Here is a 15,082-nt window from a genome sequence, read left to right as displayed (position 1 = left end):
CCGCCCCCGAGGCGCGAAGCCCCGCCCTCGGCCCCGCCCCCACCGCAGCACCGCCGGTCGCCGGCAGGGGGCGGTCTCTGCTTGCTCCCGGCGGGCGCGCCCCCCCTCCCCGTTCGAGAAACTTCCGGAAACAGCCGGGCGGAAGTGACGCCGCGCGCTGACGGCGTTTCCTGTTTGCGGCTGAGGTGAGCTTACCGCCGTTGCCGTTGCGGGGAGGGTGGCGGCCGCGCTGTGGAGGCACTGGGCCGGGTGAGTGCCGGGGGGGGGGCCGGGTCTGCCCCGGTGATGGGCCTCGCCTCGTTCGGCCGTGTGAGGGGAAAGGGGGGGAGCGAGGGAGCGGGAGGCGGCGGCGGTTTCTGGGCCTTAGCAACGGTGCTGCTGGTTAACGGGGCCTGCCGGCTCGGCGGAGGCCCGGGCCGGCGCCGCCATGCTGCGCGCTGGAGGACCGGCGGTGGAGCGTCTCCCGCCGGGGGCCGGCGTGCCGCCTGACCCGGGGTTTTCCTTCCCAGCTGTTGGGGAGGTGCGTGGCGGCGGCCCCGGGCCGGCCGGAGCGGGGTTCGCGCGGGGGAGCGGAGCGGAGCGGGCGGCGTGGATCTCCGGCACTTGGGGGTGGGCGGTGAGGGAGGCGCCCCCGGGCGCAGTGGCTGCCTTGGTTGGGCTTATCCCGTAACTGGGAGCGGAGGAGATGCAGTTTGGGATCCCTGGGCCGTACGATCCCAGATCATCCGGATTTGTTTCTTGTTTGCCGCAAGCAGAGAAGGCCTAGGGAAAAAAAATCCGCGTTCCTCTTTCTGCTTGTAGTGGTTTCAGTTACGAAAAGGTGAGGGAGAGCCTCAGTTCACCCTTTGCTCGTGAACGTGTTAGACGTTTTACTTAAAGTCTTTTTCTTCGGAGCGTGCTTTTTTGCTATGCTTGTAAACTCAAAGTGCTTCCCCCCCCGACAGAAGGGGTTTAGTTAAATTCTGTTTTGCGTTTATTAACTCAGCGTAGGGTCAGTAGTAAGGTTTGTTGTGCGTGAAGGCGGTAGGTAGGGGTCAGGTGTTTTGAACTCGCTGTTGCCAAGTTTCAAGCTGAATTGAAAATTGTCACTGGCAGGTAAGGAACATAGTTTGTCGTCAGTATTTGCTGGACTTATGAGAAGGCAGGGAGTTGGGAAGTGAAGTTCTTGTTTGTAGCCATGCTTTATGCTGTGTTACATACAGTTTTACTGTCAGAGCTCTCCTTAGCTGCTGAAAACCTGTGCTGCAGGCTTGAGCCATTCTAGTGAAAGCATTAGAAAAGGTTATTCAAAATACTGTGCGAATTTGTTTTGAAATCTGATAATAATAAACTACTTGTTTGGTTCTCATTTGGACACAGTAACGTCATAGAAGCTAAATTTGTAACAATGCTAATGTGCAAATGGTCAAGCTTGTGACATTGCATAGTAAATCAGTGATTGAGCCCTGAGTTTTTAGGATATAAAGTGTCAAAAAGTGATAAGAACAAGGTGTTGACACAGAGGGAACAGCTGGAATGAAAGTCGGCTCTGCCCCTCTGGTCCTCTGAGGTTGCAGTTACTGCTTCCTGCTGACCTTAATTTTTGTTTATTCTTTGGAGATCCCTGTACTCTAGTTAGGAGGATTTTATGTTCAGCTGATGATCAAGAGACTGGTGCTTAAAGTACCATTTAGTTTGCTGGATTATGTTGCAAAAGAAGATTTGTTTGTACTAGTGAGTAAGTGTATTTACAGATCTTGTCTCTGTGATTATGTTTTTTGTGGTTTTTTTTTTTTTTTATTTTGAACAGCCAAAATGCTAACTAGTGCACAGTACTGGTCTAACTTTGTTTCCCCTTCGTGGTTCTCATGCTGTCTTTTCAGTAGAGAACAAGAGACTGCTCAAAATGGAAGTTAATTTAGGATTAAATTTTCTTAAATAATCTCAGACATTGGAGGAGAAATTTAAATTGCTACTTTTACTGGCAGTACTGTTTAAACTGCAATGTTAATAATAATTTCTCTATCTGTAAACTGCAAAGTTCCCCTTGTTCTCCATTGGATTTGTCTTTTTAGCACTTGTGCTTTCTGACTACAGCACATTCTTACCAAAACAACTTTTCTCTCTGGTATTTTCTTCTGTCTTTCATAGATTGATGCACTTTGCCAATTTATCTTGGCCGGACTTTGGGAGAAAGCATGCAAGGCTTCACTTTTGTGTAATGCAGAATTTTTAGTTGGAGAGATAATGTATCTTGCTATTTATTTTTTTAATAGATGTATAAACTTAAATACCTACTGTATTCTTTCTTTCATCCACCAGAAGTTTTGGAACGTAAGTGGAGAGAGGAAACAACTTATGTTAAATCATCATCTCAATAACAAGGATATATGAGTTCCTAAAAGTATTTTCTCTGTATTGAGGAAAGAAATAACTGGTTTGTGGGTTTTTTTGTTTTTTAAACTGTAAAACTTTCAGGACTCCTACATCTGTACATCTGTGCTTAACACATTGATACAGTTAGGTCTTTGAGCTGAGGTCGTGTGGGATGAGGGTGATGTTTGTGTTTTACTGTGAGTCCAGAGGCATTGAAGGTCTAGCCTGGAATTGACGGAAATGTCACACCAGGTTGAACAGAGTGAGTGCAGCCATGCGTGCTAGTTGTGTTCTGCTCTTGTGCTGCTGGCTATAGAGGATAGTGCATCTCGGTCATGTCAATACGCTGAACTTCCAGACTTGAGCAGACCATCTGTTTCTTAATGGTATAAATAATGATGTTTTGAAGGGAATGTATTCCCTCAGTTTTCAATTTAGTTGTGTGAGGCTTAATATTCTAGTATTTTGCTCCTTAAGTAGGAAGTGCTCCATTTCTTTAATAGTATTTATAAAGAACCTTGTCAGCCGTGTCCTGAAAACATTTTCTGTTGACAGCTTTTTCTTTATCTTGATGTATTCAAGAAATGGAAGGATTAGGGAGAAATTACTTAGCTTTGTCAAAACGTGTTGGATCTGATCTATGCTCGTTGTTTATTTCCAGATAGATTTAAATTAAAACTGTAGTTTACTATATTAGTAGGTTTAAATTATATTTTCTTTGCTTTTCAATGAAATACTACATTTGGATGAATGTGAGATTTTTCTTAAGTTTAAACCTAATGAAAGCATTATTCTGCTTCTGTTTGTTTAACTGCTAGGGAAGAAATTCATGCATATGAATTTCACTCCTACAGTTACTAGTTGTATGTTTCATTTATGTTTTCTATTTGTTCTGAATAAGTAGTGAAATCCCACTGATATTAGTGAGAACTCAGTACTTATTACATGAGCTTTAAGATCCTTATTAAGTCTGAAGCCAGACATAGCTACATTGCAGCCAGTTTTTGTTAAAACTTTGTTAATTCTTTTGATTAGAAGAAATTCTTTTCTGTCTTAATGTAGTCTGAATCTATGACAGCCTGTCATCGTTGTTCTGAAAAAGAAATTGATGTTTGCTTTAATGTAACATTTTTTTTTTTGCTGGTTGGCTTAAGTAAAATTATCATGACTCCAGAAACTACTTCAGGGGAAGTGTGTAGAAACTTCAAACTATTTTCTTTTCCCTGAAGGATCATCTGGTTGCATGTGATTATTTGGCTGAAACTTTCTGGACCCAATCTTTGCCAGTTGAGGCTTTCACCATTTTTAATCGCTTAATCAAACACAGATCATACATTTTTTAAAATGAGTTAGGAATATTTTTACTTTGTATAAAATAGCCTTTTATGGTTAGTTTTAGGAGGGTGCCAGTGTTCCAGATATTTGTATGACACAATTCCAAATTTGGACACCTGGGTGGTTGTGTTTTGGAAAAATGCCCCTTTGCTTTAAGGAGAGATCATGAATAAGTACCCCTTGATTCAAGGCATGCTCATAGATCAGATGGATAAGCAGTAGAGTATAAGTCAAGGGTATGAGGGTAGCCTATTTATTCACTGATCTACTTACTTTCTTTTCCAGTTTTTGTTAGCTAGTGCTTACATTTCTTTCACAGATGAAGATTTTCAATTTCCTGTGTTTCCATTTTTGGTAGGTTAATTGTTTTTTAATGGTTTCTTACTTGTTGCCCTCTACAGGCTTTCCATGTGCCAGGCAGTAATATGGACAAGCAAGTCCTGTAGTTCTTGCCACAGTTGCGTCTTGCTCTCCTTGGGGAGGAGAGTAATGGGGCAGGATTCTTTGTAACTTCTTGCATTGAGGGGTGATGGAGCCTTGTACAGGTGGCTCTTTTTTGGTTGTGGTGGCTTTTTGTTGTTGTTTTTTAAATAGAACTTTAACTGGAAGATAAAGCAGTCATCCTACCTACCTTTTCCCCTCTATGAACTGCATCATCTCATATAATAATCACTGTATTCAAATCCAGTCTGTTTTCTGACATAGAAGCAGGATGTTTGATGTAAACATGAGATTAAACTAAGCTTTTTGGAATGTTCATTTTATTAGATTCATCTCATGGGGATGCTGTGGTAGTATTAAGGATATGAGTATAAACATTGCTATTTAAGTACATTTTATTAACTTTAATTATATGGTCAATTTATATTTTTCCATGAAACAAGAAATTTCAGGAATCTGTGAAGTTAAACTGTGACAGCTTTCCTAAGCTTAGGTAAGTAGAAGTTAAAAGTACTGAGGTTTTTAATATACCTTACTCTGTACCACACTGTACATATATCAGTGGAAAGAAAAATTTAATGTTGGTGCAGTGTTTAAATGTATTTGCCAGATTAATTAATTACAAGCTTTATACAGGTTTTCTTGCTTTGTATTATTGCACTCATCAGAATTAAACTTTCTTTTAGTTCCTTAGCATTCTTAAACTTCCCCTTACAAAGATTTTCTGGTATACAGTGTGGGTGTTTTCATGTTAGCACTTCTATAGGGCTAACACAGCGAACCTTTGCTAGTACAGCCAAGAGACTGCTCATGGTCTCAGCTCAGTTACATATGGCACATCCCAGATATTGGTGCTAGAACTGATGAAGATCTCTTCATTTTATTTGGGATTTGGCCAGTGTTTTGAGACTTGTATAGCTTCCTGTGTTGCTGAGTTGAACTAGGTAAAATGTATTTGTTGCCCGAGTGGTGTTCTGCTCTGAAGAGTTGTGGTGTGAGATTTGTCTTTTTTGGAGTAGGGCGTAGGATGACACCAGAAGGCAGTTTCTATAACCAGTATCTGTGTATTAGAGGCAGTGACATCTTCAAGGCAGTGACCTCTTCAAGCCAGTGAAAACTCCTTGAGCTGCTGGTACAAATGAGTCTTGGAAGCCTTGGGAAATGGCGCTTCATGGTTGATCTTTATTTACCCTTCTTTTAGATGGTGTGGTGGGTTGACCTTGGCTTGATGCCAGGTGGCCACCAAAGCTGCTTTATCATCCCCCCCCCCAGCTGGACAGGGGAGAGAAAATATAATGTAAAGCTCAGGGGTCAAGATAAGGACAGGGAGAGATCATTCACCAATTACTGTGACGGGCAAAAAAGTCTCTACTTGAGGAAAATTAATTTATTACCAATCAAACCAGAGTAGGGTAATGAGAAATAAAACCAAATCATAAACCACCTTCCCTCCACCCCTTCCTTCTTCCTGGACACACTTCACTCCTGGATTCTCTACCTACCCCCCCAGTGGCACAGACAGGGGGATGGGGAATGAGGGTTGTGGTCAGTTCATCACACGTTGTCTCTGCTGCTCCTTCCTCCTCAGGGGCAGGACTCCTCACTCTTCCCCTGCTCCAGCGTGGGGCCCCTCCCATGGGAGACAGTTCTCCATGAAGTTCTCCAACGTGAGTCCTTCCCATGGGCTGCAGTTCTTCATGAACTGCTCCAGCGTGGGTCCCTTCCACAGGCTGCAGTCCTTTAGGCACAGACTGCTCCAGCGTGGGTCCCCCGCGGGGTCACAAGTCCTGCCAGAAAACCTGCTTCAGCGTGGGCTCCTCTCTCCATGGGTCCACAGGTCCTGCCAGGAGCCTGCTCCAGCGCGGGCTTCCCACGGGGTCACAGCCTCCTTCGGGCACATCTCCCTGCTCCAGCGTGGGTCCTCTCTCCCCGGGCTGCAGGTGGAGATCTGCTCCCCCGTGGACCTCCCTGGGCTGCAGGGGGACAGCCTGCCTCACCATGGTCTTCCCCACGGGCTGCAGGGGAATCTCTGCTCCGGCGCCTGGAGCACCTCCTCCCCCTCCTTCTGCACTGACCTTGGTGTCTGCAGGGTTGTTTCTCTCACATGTTCTCGCTCCTCTCTCTGGCTGTAGTTTCTGTTCTGCAGCAACTTTTTTTTCCCCTTCATAAATATATTATCACAGAGGTGCTACTGCTGTAGCTGATGGGCTCAGCCTTGGCCAGCAGTGGGTCAGTCTTGGAGCTAGCTGGCATTGGCTCTAGTGGACATAGGGGAAGCTTCTAGCAGCTTCTCACAGAAGCCATCCCTGTAGTCCCCAGCTACCAAAACCTTGCCATGCAAACCCAATACAGACGGGTAACTTGGGAGAGATACAGGCAAGTTATTACAATTCATGGATTGCATTTGAAATCTGTAGCTTGTAAGCAATTGAAGTGACTGAATTTCATCTGAAGTTTGTTACTTTAAGACTGGAAATATTTTTATATGTCTCTGAATTTACTGTACTGTAAATAATTAAAAGCTTAGCAAAGATGTCTTAGCTATATAATAATCAAATTAAGAAATACTAGAAAACTTTGAAAGTGTGTGTGTTCCTTGGTAGTCTTTGTATGGCCCTAGATCCACAACAGTATTAATTCTAGTGTAGCCTTGCTCATAGTTTGAAGGAGCGTAGAATTTCATCAGGTCCAGCTGGCATGTTGCTTTCTAATAAAATTCTTGGAATGTGAAAAGTCACATTTTTTTAATCATAGGTTGCAATTCCCAAAGATCCTCAAGTGTGCGCATCATCTATTAACATACCAGAGACATCTCTATATTGGCCAGTTGCTATTGAGTAGGTCAGATGCAAGCTCCAGCTGAACTGGGATTCAGATTTGTTCTTCCTGTGTTGCCAGCAGGATGCAATCCTTTAGGTACGTTCATAGAAAGCAGGCAGGTACTAGGAATGGGATGGATGTGCAACTTGCACAGGATGTTGGTGACTGGCTGCTTCTGTGAATTGCATGAATCAGGAATTTGGAACTCCATCTCCCTCTACCCAGGTGACTGCACTAGTCACTAAGCTTGAGCTATTCTGGCACCTTTCAGGACTCTCTGTGCTGCCCTGTTGCTTCACAGCCAGAAATAGATAACTTTTTCTGACTAGGCTGACTGCAAAGGTCGCATGCCCCTTGCTGTCTGAATTCTTTCCTGACTGATTTAAGAATTTCTTGTTCGGATACCTTCCTCCCTTCTGTATTTAGTTAGAGGTGCTGCTTTGTCATCCCTGAAGGTTACGCATCTGATTTCTCAAAGTTTATAGCTTTCTACATATCTATCTTCTGTAATTCTTCTCATGCCTTTTATGTAGCTGAGGACTTTGCCATAAGGAGAGTTTGAGCCAGGTTTCAGGGTAACTAAACTGATCCAGCTTTGGGCTCTGCTGTAAGAGGGAGGTCTCAAGCCTGGTCGTGTACTCCTATCAGTTGCCTTGAGTTAGTATGAACATTCAGGGCTTCTGCTTGGTAAGCCACAACAAAGCTGACTTCTCTGGAAGCTATGGAAACTTTTGGTTCACATAAACATTTGGATGTTTGATTTGTTCATGCTCCAAAGAAGGAGTTAGAGTAGCTGATAGCATCCTGTAAACACAGTGCGATTAGGAACACAAGTAACTGTAGACTTTTGCAGGCAAACACGAAGGCCATGAAACAACTTCTTTCATCTGGAGGTTTTTTTGCTTGTTTTTTTTCTTCTGAGACTTTGAAGATTTTCTGTGGTTGGAGGTGGGAAATTAGCTGATGTGGGGTGGCTTCCTTGTGGCTTTGGAAAAAAAACCTCTTGAATGCCTAGTTAAGGAGCGTTGCTTGTGTATTTGGAGACAAATTGTTTAAATTTGGGGTTGGAAGAAGATTTTTGTCGTGCCATTTTGGGTAGGACAGTTGAGTATTTTTGCTTTTCATTTTGCAGGAAAGTATATGGTTTGCTTCTTTGAAAGTTTTAGGCATTTTCACTGTGCAGATTTCTACTAGCCTTAAAATTACTGGTGTTTTTTTTCTTCTTTTTTTCTTCAGCCATTTTCTGTTTTGTTTTAAGTTGATGGTCAGCTGTTTTCTATTTTGCTATAAGTTTATGGTGGTTGCTTTCTGGAGTGAGTATTTTCAATATTTTTTTCCTGGAAAGATTGGAGACAGAGGTCTTTTCTAGTTTGTGACTGTTGGGTTGGGTTTTTGGGTGTTGTTTTTGGTTTGTTTCTTTTTTTTTTTTTTTGTCTTACTGGGAGTTGAGCAAAAATCCAAGTATTTTTAAGGGTCTAAATATTAGCTGATGCTGTTTCATGGTTTTGCATGTTTTGCTTAAGCTGGACAAAAAAAAGCTGCAGATTAATTTTCTTCATGTAAATATTGCTAAAACCTTTTTGCACACAGGAGAAAATTCCTGTGATACCTAAATTTTAGCAGTGCAGTTTTATAGTAACTTTGTGGTAACTAGCAATAGAAATAATGATCAATCGGAGATGAACTCTTACTGTCACCCAAATGTTTAAGAGAAGGAGAATATAAACAGTTTGTTTTCTGTAGAGAGCTGCCGGCTTGTCTTAGTTCCAGACTTTATATTAGTGGCAAGAAAAAAACTGAACAATAACACACTCAAAAAAGATAGAATATGCAAGCCCCAGACATTTCTTTCAAACAAATAATTCCTCTGTTCTTGGAGGAGTTGCTTTTTAGGGTCTAAGTAATCTGTAAAGAGCTGGTCATGTTGCCTCAGCACTCACTTTTGGTCCCAACTTCAGGCTTCTTAGGGTATATTGGTATATGTATTGAGTCTGAACTTTTAACACTGCAACACTGTTTTTAAAGAAACAGCTAAAGTGTTTAAAGAAATATATGTTGAAATCAATATGACTACCAGCGTGTACAAAGTTCTCTAGGAAAAGATGTGATTTATTTTTTGCACCTAAGTTGCTTTTCCTACCTGCTTATTCTAGCTAGAAGCTTGAGTTTTGAATTTTCCCTTTAAGATATCTGCCTAAATTGAGAGGAGTGCTAATGGAAGTCTTGTATTTAAGAAAAAAAGGAGAGTATGGAAAAAACAGTTAGTATGTTATGTACTCTTATGTGTTGTGGCTTCCTGCTCTTAGCTCACTGGTTTTAGGGTAGTATCTCTTATTAGGAGGGGCTCTGACCTTTAGCCTTAAGCTTGACTCATACTAGATTCTCCTCCCCTTGATTTCTTTCTGTCAACTATATGTTCCATATATGCTATTACTCATAAGGATGGGCTACAGGATTTGATAACATCCTTAACACGTGCTAACCTTGCTCCTCACTTGTGGATTCGTAGAGTTGTTATTCTGATCGTTGTTTGGGAAACAGCAAAACTAGTGAGGCTAGTTGATAGCAAATAGTGTGGGATATTTTTGGTAATCTATATGTTTACATATTGAACCCTGCCATTGCTATATTAGTACTGGCATTCTTAATGTTCATTTTAATGCATGTCTCCCAACTTCCCTTGGTGTTGGTCACAGTATTAACTATACCCTTACTATTTTCTTAAGTGTGGAGGTTTCTTCAAAGGGCAAAGTTAATTAGAGGTCTGTTTGCCTGCTACACTTTAATTTTGTAAGTGTTTGTGGCACTGTATGGTTAACTAGATTGCTAAAACCACTCAAGTTTTAAAAACACGTAGCTCCTGCAATACGTTTGCTTCTGTAAGTAGTTTGGTGGGGAGAGACAGCGTGGCAGGGTATCTCTTAAACTGGTTTTGCCATTTGAGGAAATGTGTGTAATGACATCCCTAATTAAGCTTTAACCTACAACAGCAACATATTGTGAAGATGTACCAATTTATTGTAAAAGTCTCTCTTTAATGTTTATATCCCAGGATTTTGAAAGATACATGTAATACTAGTACAGTAAATTAATTTCAGAATATTTCGTTGGGCTATATCATGCTTGATTCTTTCAGCATTTATGTGAAAGAACATGAAAATAAGACTTGCCTGGGCTGAAATGAAAAACACTGAATGACTTGGGGGGGGGGGGGGGGAAGTGATTTCAATGAATTTTTGTTCTTGATGCACAGGGTAAGAAAACATGACTAATACATTGCTGTATGGTTATGTTCTAAGTATATTTGGGTGACTTTGCCTGCAACATGCTGATAACTCACTAAAAAGGTCAGCGTTGCCTTGTTGAATTGCCAGAGTGGAGACTTAGAGTGGTGGGGAGAAGCCGCCTTTGCATAAGGAGATGATATGTTCTTGAAATTTTTAGAAAGGTTCTTTAATCTTGGTGGTCATTTAATTGAAGTAATGATTAGTATAATTGTTCCTTGTAACTATTCTCTAATATTGACAAGAAACTGTCAGTATTTAAATTGAGTAGAGCAAATGCTTTTTCTTTTAACTTGTAGGTTTCTTAGGACTCTTGTGAAAACTTTATTCTCTTATTCTAAGAAACACAAGGTGCCTCTGTACTTGAGTTGATTGGTTAACCTTGCAGTTTGAGCAATCTCGCCTGGCTACGTACTTTATGTTCATAAGCATACAGGAAGTAAATGGAATTCGGTAGCTTTGGCAATATGTGAATTTTCTGTCAAGGTTTGAGTACAAGAAAGGCAAAGGCTTATTGGAAACTATAGGTGGAATTTTAGATTTCTAAGACCTGCACATACATTGCTTTCTTTGAAGGGAGCAGTATCTCAGTGTAAGTAATGTTCTGAACAGGAGATGTGACAGATGTGGCCCTTCGTTTATGCTCATACGTGCCTAAGACCTGACATAGGTGTCAGAGTGATATAAAGTAAACATGATACATGGTTTCTTTTGCATTCAGAGTTATTAATGTATATATCAAAATGGTGACATACTGTACATACTCTTCATAATATACTGATTAAATCTAGCTTTTCAGTCTAATTTTTTTCAGGAACCTGCTGTTTACCTATGTCTCTGTGCACTGTGTTTCAGTGGGATTAAAGAACATAAACAGAAATCAGAATCAAAGTAATTGTTTGATCTGTCAACCTAAAATAAAGCGTGAGGTTTGTAACATTCAGATTTCTAAAAACAAGCAGCGCTCTCAGATCAGGTTTGGGAATGGAAGATACTAGGCTCCTACCTGACTTTTATGAATTGGCATTACTAAACTAGCTTCATTTACAAGTTCTTGTTGTTACAGGACTTGAAAGGCGCAGCTGTTGTTAACAAGACAACTACTGAAACATGGTGGATTACTATGAAGTTCTGGGAGTGCAAAAGCATGCCTCAGCAGAAGATATTAAAAAAGCGTAAGTATCACTGTTTTTTTATATATATATATAAGATAAGGTATGTATTTTAAGGAACAAATATAATCATGTGGTTTCTGGATTATCACTTCGTTGTTAATACTAGGATGAGTAGTAGTCATCTGAGGTGATGCCTTTGCTAACAGAGAAATATTCAGTGTTCTGAAGTAAAAGCATTTGCTCATTTTTATGAAATTGGGAAAAGAATCCTGAGTATTGCTAAAGTGAAAATGCCATCAGTCACTGTTTTTTGATCACTGTTAAATACATTTTTGTCCAAGTGTGCCTCCAAACTTGATATGGTACAGGCAGTGACAGCCCCTTCTTCTGTGGCTAAATTGCAGTAACTAGTCTTCCCCTCCGTTTGCAGAGGTGCTTTTTCAAAGCTATTAATGAGTATTTGGCATACTGCTTTTCTGGATACTAGCTTTTTCTTAACATGAGGTCTTGTTTCTGTGCCTAGATTTTGATGGACTGAACATCTGTTATTATTTAAAAAACCCCCACTGTTTAAATTAGGAGTCTTCAAAGGAATTAAATACAGTTCTTTGTTTAGATTTACTGTTTATGTACTGTTTTAAGATGGGTGTTTGTAACATTTTCAAAAGATACCATTTACTTTTCAACAAACATTTAGGAGGAAACATTTCTGTAGTATGCATTTCTAGTATATCAGAAGCGTTTAATAATAAATTGCAGTTTCAAGTGACCTGGAAATACTGTGTTTCTCTCTTTCCTTCTCCTAGGTGCCTGAGCTTTATTAGTCAAATTGCACTAGTGTGTGGAAGTTTGATTTATGTGTTTTTCCTCCCTTGTTCTTTTGCAAATTCCTCCACATACTGCTTTGTCAACTGAAATGTTTGACCTGTGATCTTGTATGACTCTGTAAAACACTCCAAATCAACCTAAGTGCAAGCTTAGCTTTGCCGCTTTAAATAGTTATGAACACTTTGCCTAAAATATTTCATTTGAGGCTAGGAATTGTGTGCAGGTGTAGCAGGCAAAGTCGTCACTGATGTTAGGACGCTGCCACAGTTTGGTATCACGGTACTCTTGGAGCTTTATCGGTTTTGTCTGTACTAGACAAGTACTCTTGATGCTTCCCATGGTTGGTTGTAGTATTGAATAATTGTGGAGCTCTAAGAAGCAGCCCATAGCAGAAATGTTATGGAATGTTTTGCTTAGACCTGCCAGATGTTGATCAACAGAAATGCACAGGAATAATCTCAAAATAACTAAAGAACCCCAAATCCACTTTTTTCTTTTTTTTAAACCAAATCTGACTAGATGGTTCTTTGTGTACCTGCAGAATCTGTTGGTACTGGTCTAGGTGCAAGATACAAAGCACTGGGGAATTTCGAAGTGCTTTCATCCCTGATAATTTGTTTGAAACATTTTGTTTATCTGTACAGCATATTCCTTCATTTCAGAGTAAAATATCCTTTGTTTTCGTTCCATTTAGGTACCGTAAATTGGCATTAAAATGGCACCCTGATAAAAATCCAGACAATAAAGAAGAGGCAGAACGGCAATTTAAACAAGTAGCTGAGGCCTATGAAGTTTTGTCAGATGGTAGGTATTTTAAAAGGGCTCTTGAACTACAGGTCGCTAGTCTGGGTATCAGACTGAAAATGCTGATGTATGATGCTTTAAAGGGATATTCGAACTTTGGTTTGCTATTCAACTCAAGTACTTCTTTTTCAAAAGAAAGGAGAGAAAAAGCAGCTTGTAGATAAGGCAAAATAAGCAGAAATTTTGAAACAAAAAATTCAGGATCTCTCTAGATGAGTAACCAAAGCAGTTTCCTTCTAGAAATTGAAATCCTATGTTTGCCAGGCCCTCTTCAGAAGTTTCTGAAGACATATTTGTGAATACCAAGATTCATTTTAACTTAGAAGGTAAAGCCAATGTTACTGTCTGTATAGGGGAATTACTGTGTTTATCCAATAAAAATCAGGCTAGACAAACTATCTACTGCTGTGCCCACTGCTTCTAGTTCTTGTAACAGTAAACTAGTCTTGACAAAGACCAAGCATACTGTAAACCTTGCTGAAAATTTGGATTGTGTTTGGGTGAATTCTGTAAATTCAGTCACCTGTGATACTGAGGAGAGTGTTTATTTAGAATTGTTCTGAAACAGATGCTTAGCCTGACCCATGTGGTGCAGGAATTCAGCTTTTAGTTCACCTGTATCTTTTTGCTTGAAAAGTATCATTAACTTTTGCTAGTGTTCAGGCAAAAGCAGTCTGCATCATAACAAAGTGATTTAAGCTACTTTGATTATTTTCTCCTGTAATTGACTGCAGCTGTTTGTGCTATTTCTGAAGTGTCCTTGATTTCACCTGAGACCAGTGAGCATGGGAAAGCTATATTTAAAGCACTAGCAGCATCTAGATTACCTTTCAGAATCTGGCCTGGTTTATCAAGCTGCAGTCTTGTACACCCTGTTTCTTTGGTTGGTTTTGATACTTAATTGACATGGGAGAAACAGAACTTAATTTATGGGCAGTTCATTGTATACTTGTCTCCTAGAGTAATTTAACCTTAAGCAAATTTTTTGAGCAAGATAAAAATGGGATACTGGTCTGGTTGTTATACAGATCTTTAAATACTTCGGAAACAGTATACTGCAAGAATTTTAGAACATCTTCTAAAAATGCTGCCTGTTTTTGGATCTAGACCAAATCCTAAGTTACTGGTGTCTTAAAAATCATTTGTGCAGCAGGGATATCTGAATCCTGAGCCCCGTGGTTGAGAGGCAATCAACTGTTCTGCAGACTTAATGAAATTTTCTGACACCATTACAGGCTTAAATGAAGACAGATTTTTGGCAGAAGAATAGTTTTGTAAGGGGGTTACATAAGCAAAGAATACTGAAATTGGGTGATCATAGAACACACTTCCCTTGTGGTTTCAAGAACGTTATATTTTTCAAGATGAACTTCAGGCTTTGTGAGCCCTCAGATCTTCCTCACTGTTTCCTGCTCCTTCTGACAGTTTGTCTGCCTTACTGCTTTGGTCTTTTTACATTGGTGGGTAGGTTAACCGCCTTTCTTTAAAAATTGCTTTCTAGAAATGCAATACGGGTAACATACCAAGTGTTGCTGGGGGGGTGTGTGTAAACCTATTGCAAGCTTCCATTATTTGGAGGTGATGACCAGTATAGAAAATTTTAATTCCTCTTAGAAGTATTTTACTTTTCAGCAGCTGTTTGAGGTAACTGCATGTTCTTTTCAGTGATGCTATTTAAATTTCAAAAACATCTTTCACTGAAGAGATTCCAGTGGGAATAACATGTTAATATTAAGAGCCTAAATTCAGATGCTCTGACTGGTTTTTAGCTGGTGCTTCCACACCAGTGCAAGCACAATAAGCTATCTGCATCTTTAAGCTCTTCAGGTTCCTTTCCAGTAACAGCAGCACAGTCTGATCTTATGTAGTAATATAGAGTTAATTTTTCTCCCCCTTCCCATGGATATTGGAAGGCTGGTCTGCAATGAAATTAAGAAAGAGCCATTTCATGCCTTCTAAAATAACAGAGAGCAAGCAGTTTGAGTCAAATCCTTTCATGCCATTTTTTTAATATCGCTTCATTCCCCTTTATTAAACTGGAAGTGGTTATAATTGATTTGAGGGGTTTTGCAGTCACTCGTATAAACAATGTCCTTTGGT

The 15,082-nt window shown here is 40.3% G+C and overlaps 1 protein-coding gene across 5 annotated transcripts in view; it reads left to right on the top strand.

The window, feature by feature from the left end:
* The first annotated feature begins 110 nt into the window (after positions 1-110).
* The window catches only part of DNAJB6 (DnaJ heat shock protein family (Hsp40) member B6), a 65,661-nt gene continuing 50,689 nt past the window's right edge, over positions 111-15,082 (top strand). For 3 of the 5 annotated variants that reach the window (XM_069778189.1, XM_069778186.1, XM_069778190.1), the window contains exons 1-3: positions 145-249; positions 11,302-11,410; positions 12,873-12,982. In XM_069778189.1, the coding sequence (XP_069634290.1) occupies positions 11,346-11,410; positions 12,873-12,982 (175 nt within the window). In that variant the 5' untranslated portion in view covers positions 145-249; positions 11,302-11,345. Of the gene's footprint in view, positions 250-1,688; positions 1,714-11,301; positions 11,411-12,872; positions 12,983-15,082 lie in introns of those variants that run through there. The other 2 variants (XM_069778187.1, XM_069778188.1) reach the window with 2 other exon arrangements.

This window comes from Haliaeetus albicilla, chromosome 2 (assembly GCF_947461875.1).
Source record: "Haliaeetus albicilla chromosome 2, bHalAlb1.1, whole genome shotgun sequence".
NCBI lineage: Eukaryota > Metazoa > Chordata > Aves > Accipitriformes > Accipitridae > Haliaeetus > Haliaeetus albicilla.
This window is presented reverse-complemented; position numbering and strand designations above follow the sequence as displayed.